General features: G+C 42.2%; 1 protein-coding gene across 3 annotated transcripts in view; it reads right to left on the bottom strand.

Annotated features, from left to right (window-relative positions):
* EPG5 (ectopic P-granules 5 autophagy tethering factor) overlaps nt 1-12,710 on the bottom strand; it is a 129,548-nt gene that overhangs the window by 98,271 nt on the left and 18,567 nt on the right. For all 3 annotated transcript variants that reach the window (XM_004266052.4, XM_033421337.2, XM_049697760.1), the window contains 5 exons: nt 12,120-12,193; nt 10,107-10,212; nt 7,496-7,610; nt 6,926-7,076; nt 4,306-4,461 (listed from right to left, as the gene is read on the bottom strand). In XM_004266052.4, coding sequence (XP_004266100.1) covers nt 4,306-4,461; nt 6,926-7,076; nt 7,496-7,610; nt 10,107-10,212; nt 12,120-12,193 — 602 coding nt within the window. The remainder of the gene's footprint in view (nt 1-4,305; nt 4,462-6,925; nt 7,077-7,495; nt 7,611-10,106; nt 10,213-12,119; nt 12,194-12,710) is intronic.

Here is a 12,710-nt window from a genome sequence, read left to right as displayed (position 1 = left end):
CAAAGGCTTCCACAAAACAGCTCAGACCCATATTCCCAACCACAGCCCTCTCTGCATTCATATAGACCACTCCTGGACAAGCCTGGAGAGAACTCCCCAACTCCAAGCTGCCATCCCTCCATTTGTGAAGCCCTCCCATGATGTCCTCCTCAGCACTATTATGAAATTCTAACCATACTTGACTATGGCATTACCCTTTTATCAGTGTTTCTCACACCACAGTGGGCAGAAAAATCCCCTGAGACTTTGTGGAAAATGCAGAATCCTAAGGCCCACCTAAGAGATTCTGAGTTTGCAGGTCACAGCTGGGGCCCAAGAATCTGTACTTTTTTAGTCACCCCAGATGACTCAGACTCAAGCCGTCCTTAAACCACACATTGAGAAACATAAATGTGTAATTTATGTACACATACTAGTGTACAGCAATTTGAGAGCAGAAACCAAGTCTTTGCATAAACCAGTGTGTAACCCTGAATCTTTTTTTTCATTATCCAGTACCTAAACCAGTATCTCAAAAACAATCAATACTCAATAAATGCTTAATAATATTTTGTTATATGAATTTTATCTCAGGAAAAAAATATAAAAAAGAAAAACAGGGAGGTACTCAAAACTGTTGCTGTATTTTGGGCAAAACTATAATTTAACCAATTATAAATAATGTTTATTAAGAAAAAAAGAAATTAAATAGTGCATGCTTAACCCATGTCTGCGGCCCACCAGGCCACTAGTGGTCCGAACCACCACTGACCTCGACTCTGAAAAGCAACAGCTAGATAACTGAGCCAGAGTTAAAGAAACTTCTCTAAGTTCAAGTGGGTCAGGCTTCCGTCTTATTAAATAATTATCCCAACACCTCACATGGGACTTGATGTTCTTGTATAAAGGATCCCAAAATAATGAGGCCTTAAAAGTAATGTCATAAGACAGTAAATATTTCCAGCTACAAAATTTCCTATATGGCAGACATGAAGTAAGTCTGGCTTAGGTCTCTGTTGTCTATCTTTTGGTTTGGGTTTGTTTTGCTTTAGCTTGGGGGTATAGCTACTGTCAGAAATTTCCACTGGAGTGCCAAATAAATTTAAATTTCATGGCTTTAAATACCTGGTTCTCATATGATGTATTTCTAAAATAAACTATACTCAAAAACAATAGCTCTCAGCATTTTCAAATTTAAAACAATTATTTGTGTCAATTACATATTACAGGAGGGGCTCACAACTCAGCGTATAGGACCTAGTAAGGAACCAGAGAATTTCCTCTACAAAAGCTTTGCCTCTCAGCTAAACAAACACAAGATTGGGTGACAGGAGATCAGAGATGCAAGACTTTTCCCGAGCACCAGGCAAGCTTCAGTGAGCAGTTGCTACTGTGTTGACCCCCTGGCACAGGATTTGGTACACCTTGTGAGACCACCAAATTATGGACAAGAATAATCTAAAGATAAATTTCTAAGCCCAAGTTCTCTTTATCTTAGACCCACACCTTCTGAGTGCCTAAGAGTAGTTTTAAGACTTAGAGTCCTGACCTTTCTCTAAATCAGCAGTTTTTCTGTTCCTCATCTGAAACTACACAAAAACAACCACCACCTACATTTGAGAAATCCTTTATGGTTTAAAAAGTCTTTCCACATATGACTGCATTTCATCCTTATACCCATGAGGTCTATGGGTAGGATCGCCATCATCATCTCCACTTTATAGATGAACAAAGTGAGACCACAAATATTAAGTGACTTGCCCAAAGTAACAGTCTTGGCAGACCAGTACTCAAACCCACTACATAACACACATAAATAAGGGGCTGATTCTTCCAATCCAAGAACATGGTATATTTTTCCATCTGTTTAGCTCATCTTTGATTTCTTTCATCAGTGTTTTATAGTTTTCTGAGTACAAGTCTTTTGTGTGAAAATGACTATACTACCTAAAGCAATCTACAGATTCAATGCAATCTCTATCAAACTACCAATGGCATTCTTCACAGGATTAAAACTAAAAATTTTACAATTCGTATGGAAACACAAAAGATCCCAAATAGCCAAAGCAATCTTGAGAATGAAAAACAGAGCTGGAGGACTTCAAACTATACCACAAAGCTACCGTAATCAAGACAATATGGTACTGGCACAAAAACAGAAATATAGATCAATGGTACAGGATAGAAAGCTCAGAGATAAACTCACGCACATATGGTCATCTAATTTATGACAAAGGAGGCAAGAACATACAATGGAAAAAAGACAGCCTCTTCAATAAGTGGTGCTGGGAAAACTGGAGAGCTACATGTAAAAGAATGAAATTAGAATACTACCTAACACCATACACAAAAATAAACTCCAAATGGATGAAAGACCTAAATGTAAGACCAGACACTATAAAACTCTTAGGGGAAAACATAGGAAAAACACTCTTTGACATAAACCACAGCAACATCCTTTTTGACCCACCTCCTAGAGTAACAGAAATAAAAACAAAAATAAACAAATGGGACTTAATGAAACTTAAAAGCTTTTACACAGCAAAGGAAACCATAAACAAAACAAAAAGACAACCCTCAGAATGGGAGAAAATATCTGCAAGTGAAACAACAAAGGGTTAATCTCCAAAATATACCAACAGCTCATGGAGCTCAATATCAAAAAACAAACAATCCAGTTAAAAAATGGGTGGAAGACCTAAATAGACATTTCACCAAAGAAGATATACAGATGGCCAAGAGGCACATGAAAACATGCTCAACATCACTAATTATTAGAGAAATGCAAATCAAAACTACAATGAGGTATCAGCTCACGCCAGTCAAAATGGCCAGTATCAAAAAATCTAGAAACAATAAATGCTGGAAAGGGTGTGGTGAAAAGGGAACCCTCCTGCACTGTGGGTGGGAATGTAAATTGATACAGCCACTATGGAGAACAGTATGGAGGTTCCTTAAAAAACTAAAAATAGAACTACCATATGACCCAGCAATCCCACTACTGGGCATATACCCTGAGAAAACCATAATTCAAAAAGAGACATGTACCACAATGTTCACTGCAGCTCTGTTTACAATAGCCTGGACATGGAAGCAACCTAAGTGTCCATCAACAGATGAATGGATAAAGAAGATGTGGCACATATATACAATGGAATATTACTCAGGCATAAAAAGAAACGAAATTGAGTTATTTGTAGTGAGGTGGATGGACCTAGAGACTGTCATACAGAGTGCAGTAAGTCAGAAAGAGAAAAACAAATACCATATACTAATGCATATATATGGAATCTAAAAAAAAAAAAAAATGGTACTGATGAACGTAGTTGCAGGGCAGGAATAAAGAGGTGGACATAGAGAATGGACTTGAGGACATGGGGTGGGAGGGCGAAGCTGGGGCGAAGTGAGAGTAGCATCGACATATATACACTACTAAATGTAAAATAGTTGGCTGGTGGGAAGCATCCACATAGCACAGGGAGATCGGCTCGGTGCTTTGTGATGACCTAGAGGGGTGGATAGGGAGGATGGGAGGGAGGCTCCAGAGGGAGGGGATATGGGGACATGTGTATACATATGGCTGATTCACTCTGGTGTACAACAGAAACTAACACAGTACTGTGAAGCAATCATACTCCGATAAAGATCTATTAAAGACGCAAAAAAAATAAATAAAAATAAGGGGCTGAGACTATGAGGCCCATGGCAAGAGTGTCAACAGCTCAGAAGGCAGCAGAAGTGGGGGGTGGGGGGTGGGCAGCAGTTCATGGGTGGAGCCGGGTGGGGCGGGAGGCCACTCATCTCCTCTCAGAGGGCACAGTGCTGCAGCAGAACCTGCTCCCACACTTGGCCAGGAGCTCAGGGAAGATAGTGCAGGATGAGCTGCCATGCCCCCACCTCTGCCTCAAATGTATCCTAGACTGTAAGCAGCAGCAAAGACGGCATGATCAGAACACAGCCAAGACAGGGGACCCGGACCCAAGATAGTCCTAGACCTTAATACCCACAGAGTAAGACAACTTGCACAATGTACTGAGTGCCTACTCTGCCTCACTGGGGGCACTAGAGTTGGGCATGAAATACAATTCATCCCCTGGTCAAAGTTACCTCAAAAGTTCAGGAGAAACTGAAAGAAACCTGAAAGAGAGATCATTTCAGGCAATACTACACAAAAGGAAACTAAAGCCCAAGAATTAAGCCAAGATAAGAAATAGATGAAATACACTGACACTATTGTAAGAGTTCTACTTCAGTCAATGACTTTCACTCCAATCTTTCTTACTAGCCAGGGAGCTATTTCTCAACAATTATCATCATACTTCTTACCTTTTGGCTTTCAGCACATGTAGTACAGCTCTCAAAAAGAGCTCATCAAACTCAACCTGTAGTTTCTCCACGGAGTAGGGCTGCAGGGCCAATCCCGAACCTTGGTTGTGGCTCACATACTGGGCCCAGTGGTCACTCACATAACCAAGGATCATCCTGAGCGTGAGGAAAGACAATGCAGCACTTTGCATGAAGGCACTCAACACCAGCATCTTTACATTACATTTGCAGCATTACTTTATTCAACACATATTTATTGAGCACTCACTATCTTCTAGGCTCTAAAGGGGATGCAATGGAGGGAAAAAACCCTACCCTCATGGAGCTTACATTTAGTGGAGGGCAAACAGACAATAAACCAAATAAAGTAAAATATGCAGTCTGTCACATGGTTATAAATGACACTGAGAAAAATCAGTAGGAGAGGGAAATGAAGTTTCTCTGGAGTGTGGGGGAGGAGGGGCCTCACTGAAGAGGGACACGTGAGTAAAGACTGGACGCAGTCTCAGGACTACCTAAGGGAAGAGCATCCAGGCAGAAGAAGCAACCAATGCGAAGGCTCCGAGGGGTGGTCGGTATGTTGGAGGAACAGCAAGGCAGCCAACGTGCTAACGCAGAGTAAATGAGGGAGAGAATGGCTGGAGAGGAAATCGAAAACGTGACAGGAAAGCAGACCATGAAGGGTCCTGTACGCCACTGTGAACACTCTGGCTTCTACTCGGAATGAGCCTGGGAGCAGCAGGGTGTGAGCAGAGGAGTGATTTACAAGAAACACTGGAAGCTGTTCTGAGAATAAGCTGGGGGTGGGGTGCGCAAGGGAGCAAGGGCAAAAGCAGGAAAACAAGTCAGGTGGCTGTTGTGCTAATCGGTGAGAAATAACTAAAGATGAACTATGGTGGTAGCAGTGAACATGGTGAGAAGAGGCTGGATTCTAGAAATAGCAGGTTTCATTGACTCAAAGGATGCACACCTTTCATGCTTTAATCTCTACAACTGGAATGTCATTAAAATTGATGACATGCCATTATTTGGCAGCATTTTTTCCTTCTTAGTGGTGCACAAAATATACCTTAGGTTTGATGAAAGATGGTGTTTTGAAGGTAGAGATGACAGAATTGACCATCAGGTTGGGTGAGGGGTGTAAAAAGAAAAGCCAGGGATGATACCAATGCTCCGGCCCGAGCAACTGGAAGGATAAAGTTGCCACTTACTGAGACTGACAAGACTGTGAGAGGAGCAGTTTGAGAGGTGGGGAAAGAGGGCCCAGTTGGGGATTATTAAACTATAATGATGATCATGAGTCATCCAAGTGGAGGTGCCGAGTGGGCAGCTAGATATACAAGCTTACAAGAAAGGTAGAGGCTGGAAATAGAACTAGGAATTTTAACTGTATTTAGATGATATTTAAAGACATTAGAATAGATGGAATCCCAAGAAACAAGTTTGGATAAAGAGGTCCAGGGATGAAGCCCTGAGGCATCCAACATTAAGAAGTCTGGGAGGCGAGAATGAAACAACCAAGGAGGCAGAAAATGAACAGCCAGTGAAACCGAGGAGAAACCAGGAGAACATGGTATCCTGGAAGTCAAGCAAAGAAAATGCTTTAAGGAAAAGTGACCAATCATGACAAAGGCTGCTGTGTGAACTGTGTAAGAGGTAAAGCAAGATGAAGACTGAGAGGTGGCCATTGGATTAGTTAGTAGCACAAATTTCATTAGCAACCTTCATTCTTCAGAGCTCTTTGGGTAGTGTTGGGGGCGAAAGTCTGACTGTGGAGACTTCAAGAACTTCAGGGCATCCTATATCACTTACCTGGCTTTATGAAGCTGAAGGATACGTATCTAAAATAATTAAAGTCAATTATGTTTTGGAAACAAAAGTATGGGAGTGGGAGAAGTTTTACAGTTTTTTGGAAGTTTTCTTTCAAGGTAAGGGAGGTTGGAAGAAATAGCAGTGTATTTATATACACTGTAAAGATAGAAAAATTGATGATACAGAAAAGAGGATACAAAATTAATTCAATGAAAAGCAGTGCATTTCTCAGAATTTACTCATATTTGATAGTAAAAACATAAACCTACCTTTCATGCAAATAAATGATAATGCTTTCCCAATTCAAATACAGTGGGCACTGATGAAATCTTTGCAATTTTCTTTAAATGGTATTTTATAGAAATTACAGTAAATAAGAGAGAAAACAGAGAAATAATAATGCAAAAGAGCTACTGCCAATTTTCCACAGCTACACGACAATTCCCAGGCAAAAGCTAGGAGATAGAAGAGAGTAAAGGAAGGGGAAAGACCCTGTATTTTCTTTGACCTCTCCTTGACCCCTTCTCTCTGGCCAAGTTCAACCCAGCAGCTGCTCTGAGGATCTTGACTCCAAGAACAACTGTCTAGCAAACCAGTTTCAGATTTGAGATAATTAACCAAATATTCTGACTGGAAGTATTTATTTAAAATTCCCAAGAGGTAGACGGTGAAGAAAAAAAATTCTTAGTTTTATGAGAAATAAGACCTGAACTATACCACTACAAATGCCCATCATCCCAATTATACAGTGTCTGTGACTGACCAGGGTGAAAGTTAATAGAAACAGACGAACCAAGAGCAGTATTACCTGATCATATAACCAATTCGCTTGACAAACTGCCTATAGCGTGCTCTATTGAAGGTTTCTAACCCCACAGCCAGAAGTTCCACTAAGGAGTTAGCAAAGGCAAAAATTTTCATCATCTCTTGAGGTATTGTTGTTTCAGGTAAATAATCACCTAGAAATTAATCAAAGAAAAGGGAAAAAAAATTATAATTACTATGGAAAAACACTGAAAGATGTGGATGTCAGTATATTAATGAGGAAAGAAAGCCAAGATAGAGAATCCCCATTGCTCTGGCTCCTATGTCAATATAAAATGGGAAACTTGAGACAAAGTGCAAAATTAAAACCATTTATTAAAGCTGGGCTATGTGCAAGCTGGTCAACCTTATGCATGTAAGCACCAGGGAGGAAACTACAATCACAAGAGAAAGGAAGGAAGCCTCGCCACGGTGATGTAATCATCTCTGTATAGTACAGCCAGGCACGGGGAACCCGAATCAGGAGCCTGCACGAGACAGGACTTGATGCTAAGTTCCTGTGTTTGAGCTTGTCCCTACCACATTTTACATATGACAAAACGAATTAGTCTACCTTTTGCTTTAAACCCAAGGAGATGTTGGAAGAGTTCATGAAATGGGAACTGTGATAGAAGGATAACCAAGTCATCTTCATTAAGGAGAATCCAACTAGTCTCAGGGTCTTCATCCTAAGGGAGAAGATGCAGAATCATGTCAGCTGATTTGACCAGATGACACCATGGTCTAGAGTTACAGGAGCTGAATTACCACAGGTCTCAGTTGTACACATGTGGTATTCTCATGAGTCCTCGTGGACTTCTCCTCCAGGACAGAAATTTATACTGTCAGTTCTATTAGATGACCTGTAAATCCCTTAAAATTGCAAGCACAATTTTATGTGTATCTGAGTCATATCCATTCTTCAGTGGCTGAAACTGCTCTCAATTAAATTTCCATCCCAAAGAAGATGAAAAATAATTCCTCTAGAATAGGGATCTTACTATAAATCTCAGTGATTTGACAACATCAATTAAAGAACCATTCACTAAGAGTCCAAGTTATTTTATCCAGAAGTCTCTTCTTGCCCCAAAATTAAGGTCTACTGCTGTACTCAACTGACTTACCAAGAAGCAATTAGCATTTGCTATGGATAACCAAAGTTCTGTTGTCAATTAGTGTTGCTGAAAACAGGATAAAAATAACAGTGGTCATACACAGGGATCACATAGGGGAAATAGCTGGAGTTTTTTGTTTGATACAGAGCACTAAAGTCCCCTTAGAAACCAAATTGATTTGTGTCCTAATATGTGCTACATTCAAAAGGGAATACTGTAAAAAGACGCAGAGATTCTAAAGAATTATCACCTCAGTTTCAACAAGGGACTAATGCAATTCATTCATAATTTCCTGAAGCCACTCATTTTTACCCTCTTACATGTCCTAAATGGCTAGCAAACAAGAGCCTCAGAAATTCTACCTTGAGCAGTCCTCAGCTCCGGCTATACATCAGAATCAACCATGGAGGCTTTTAAACATTTGGATGTCTGGGTGTGGGCCAGGGCAAGGTTTTTAAGTTGCCCAGGTGGTTCTAATATACAGCCGGTGTCAAGAAACCACTGACATGGACAATTCACAGTGCCTTCCGCCCATGGCCTTTTCTGAGTCAACAGCACTCCCAGCATCCCCTCCCCAGACTCCTGAATCCACTCAACATCCAGTGAATGCTAACCAGGAGCCAGACACAATTCCAGAGTCCTTAATGATTACCTGTCTTTAGGAGTAAATGCAGGAAACTTACCAGAAAAAAAAGACTCCTCTCTTAGGAGAAACCAGTCTTGGAAGAAAAAAAAAAACCTGCTCCATCACAATCTTTAAAAGAGCAATTTGGGACTTCCCTGGCAGTCCAGGGGTTAAGACTTGGCATTTCCAATGCAGTGATGCAGAGGACACAGGTTCAATCCTTGGTCGGGGAACTAAGATCCCATATGCCGTGTGGCAAGGCCAAAAAAAAAACCAATTTGTACCAGCTCCTGAGAACCTGTCTCCAGATGACTGTTCAATCTCTAGCAAAGAAGTCTGCATGGCCACATCATTTACCATCATCTCACCACCTCCTACAAGTCCCAGGAAGAGCACAATGAGTGTGAAGGGGCTCCTGCTTCTGAATGAACACCTCGGTAAATACAGACATGATCCCACAGCTGCCATGCTGTCATTCTAAGGAGTGCCCACTGCAAACTTTCAACTCCTTTTGAAGAGAAGGGGTTGCAGTAAATTTAGTCCCTGGCCAACCTTGAACAAATACACCAAATCAGGATTTTGACCATAAAAACGCATTAGATAGGGCCGATAACTAGCTGGAAAAAAAAAAAAAAAAGCCTCACCTATACACTAACCACGTATACAGTAGAAAGAAAAGTCAATAACTGTTATCTTGAGAAACTGGGGATTTTTTTGTTTGTTTTGTGGGGTTTTGTTTGTTTTGGCCAATGTTGTGCAGCATGTGGGATCTTAGCTCCCTGACCAGGGATCGAACCCGGGCCCCCTGCAATGTTGTGCAGCATGTGGGATCTTAGCTCCCTGACCAGGGATCGAACCCGGGCCCCCTGCAGTGGAAGTGCAGAGTCCCAACCACTGGACTGCCAGGGAATTCCCAAGAAACTGGGTTTTGATCATTAAATTCTCACCAGAAACAGAAAATTATCTTCCATCTTTCAAATGAGAAGATCTAGATAAGAAGTTTGTAAGCGTTAAGGCAGAACCTTGGCAAGATACAGCTCTTTGTTATACAGACTCAGAGTATCTGTAGGTGACACCTCAAGCCCAGAAAACCGTTGCTGCATAAAATAAAATCCTAATAGAAAGTGTACATAATATGTAAACACTTCCAGGTTCCAGACTCTCCCAGCTGCACAGGGAGATGGTCTAGGAAGGGTGGCAGCAGAGACACTGGCTCAGAGCACAGGCTCTGCATTTAATGACGTGTGATTTGGGACAAATTCCCTCAACCCCACCCGCACATGTTTCCTCACCTCTAAAAGGGGGATGAAAACAGTATTTGCCTCGTGGGGCTGTTGGGAGAATTAAATGGGCTAATACATGAGAAGTGCTTAGAACGATACTTGGCACGTAAAAAGAAGAGCTCAGAAATGCTTAATCAAAATGCTGTCAACATGACGACTAACCTCTTCTCCTCCCTCATCTACTAGTGTCCACGTCCCGGATGCAGGCCCCGAGGAGGATGGATTCCGCTCACTGGGCTTCATGTGGCACAGGAACTCGGCTCGATTTCTAAAGGACAAGGGAAATCACTCCAATCACCTAAACATAAACACAGAAAGCCCACTGCGTGCATTCTGGATCATCTACTCGCCCTGAAGAAGAGTCAGACATCCACTCAATCTTCAAATGGTTTGAATTAGTAAACAAGAAATAATAACTGGCTAAAACTCAAGGAGACCAAAGCTTCGCTAATCGTGGTGTAGAGACCACAGCCATTCTGGGTCAATAATGATGAGGAACCGCAGAGAAGCACTTATGCCAGCACAGTGCCCCCCCACAGCGGGGCCTCAGTACACCCAGGACCACACAGTACCTGAACTCTAACCGGCTCACAAAGCGTTCAGGAAACATGCTTTACTGAATAAAAAAGGATAATCTGCAGGTAATGGAGAAGCTGGTTTAGGGGGAAAAGTACACCTAAACACCACAGGTAGGAGCAGCCCCTATATCCAGGCGGTGAGAGGGAGGAATCTGGGGGAATTCCTGCCAGCCAGGCTTTCACAAGGTGCTGGCTGGACCTGGCGAGTCAGTGTAACCAGAGAAGTTTCTTCTCTCAGACCACCACCCAGTTCTCAGCTCTCTGCTCCTTCCTCTCTGGCCTAACCCCGAAAATTCATCCATTCCCTCCTTTCACCAGGAGCTCTCCTCCAAGACTTCCTGTTTCCAACCTGCGGGGCTCCAGTCCTGCAGCTCCACATGTCCACTGATAGTTGCCACTCGTATGTGTCCACTTGCAAACCCCAATGACCTCAAATTCTCCTCCTTACCCAACGGCTCTCCTTTCTGTCTTTTCGGTCTGTTGGGGCTGCCAACACCCTCTCAGTCACTCAGACTCAGAGTCTACAGAGTTAGGTCTGAGCCACCCTTGCCCACATTTTCTTATTTAATCAGCTACTTTATCCTTTCCTGGGAAGATGACCTTCCCGTTCCCCACTTTCTCTTTCCCAAGACCAGCACCAATTCAGGCTGGGGGCAGATAGGCTTTCCTGGATCAAGAGCCAGTGGGAGTAACACAGTTCAAGGTCACCTATACACACCTCTGCCTTCTCCCCCCACTTAAGGATGTGCCCTCTTGATGCTGGATTCGGTTCCAGAGCCAGGAGAGCCAGATGTCTGCAACCGTAGACAATTCAATGCAAGAAATGAGGCAAAAGCACATCTTCTTCTGCCTCCGGTCCATCCTAATCTTCCTTAAATACAACTTCTACCCTTTTTCAAAAACCTTCAATTGCTACAAAGGCCAGACCATCTCAAATATCTGTCTTAATTTCAAGGTCTTCTATAATCAGACTCACCCTAGTTATTCATCTTTATTATCACCCCCCCCACACCCCTTCACTCCAGCCAAGCTGCTCTCCAAACTGCCCCCTGCACAGCTATCCTTCCCTGTACTGTGGGCCACTGCTCACTGTTCTCCCACCTACAGTGCCCTCCCTACTCCTCTCCTGCTGAAGTCAGTTCCATTCTTCAAACCCAGCTCATCCACCTGGAACCCTCTGACTACTCCACTCTACTCTCTTTACTCTCTTCATTTCTACTGCATCAATCATGGCTTCACACAATTTAGCACTTGAATCTCTTTGACTGTGCTTTTTTTTTCCTCTGCCACTAAACCTCTCCTTCTAAGGAAGAGATCATCCTTTTTTTCTCCCCACAGCACCACAATGACATATATGACAGGAGTCGCAAATCCACTAAAAAGGAGGACCCAAAAAAGTTAATCAGTTAAAAAAAAAAAAAGGCAGTTAAAAGGGTCACTTTGGGACAAAGGGTATTAAACCCAAAGAAAACCTGCAATGTTAAATTTTGGAATGCTGACTCTTCTCTTAGCGATTGTTTGGATCTGGGCAGTTTAGGAAGCCAATTGTTTGATAGAACATTTTCATTTCTACTTCACAAAGCTCTTCCACACTTACTTGACAGGAGACATTAGCAGGGCAAGGGACTGCATAAAATGAAAGACCCCTGATGGGTTATTCAACACTTTGATCTGAAATCAGAAAAGGAAAAGGCATACTGTAGAAAACCAACAACCCAAGTATCCATAATGTTAGTTCACCAAAATTTTGACAAAGGGAGCTGTTAAGGAAGCAAAGATGGAACTGGCATCTCATCCACAAGAGTGAGAACACCTGTGGGTTACCTGGCAGTACTGACTGGGCTGTACTCAGAGAACAGAGGTAGCTGAGCCATTTACATCAATTACCTGAAACAATATGGACGGGAGGAGTATACTGCTATCTTAATCCAAAGATAAATAAAAACAAAAAATCCTCCTTCTACCTAAAAAGATTCAAATTTCTTGCCACCAGAAATACTAAAGAAAAGGTAACATGGAGAATGACCTGGAGAATGACCTGGAATACATCTGGCCCCACCCATCTGAGGGGTTGCTATGAGTTAACAACACAACCCAAAGGCAAGCAGCAGAGATGCCTAAATCGATCACACAGACCTGAGATCTCTGCTAGTATTAAAGAACTTTGAGATGCTTGTGGCTGCTTTTT

This window comes from Orcinus orca, chromosome 15 (assembly GCF_937001465.1).
Source record: "Orcinus orca chromosome 15, mOrcOrc1.1, whole genome shotgun sequence".
NCBI lineage: Eukaryota > Metazoa > Chordata > Mammalia > Artiodactyla > Delphinidae > Orcinus > Orcinus orca.
Note: the sequence above shows the minus strand (reverse complement) of the source record. Positions and strands in the feature narration are given on the sequence as shown.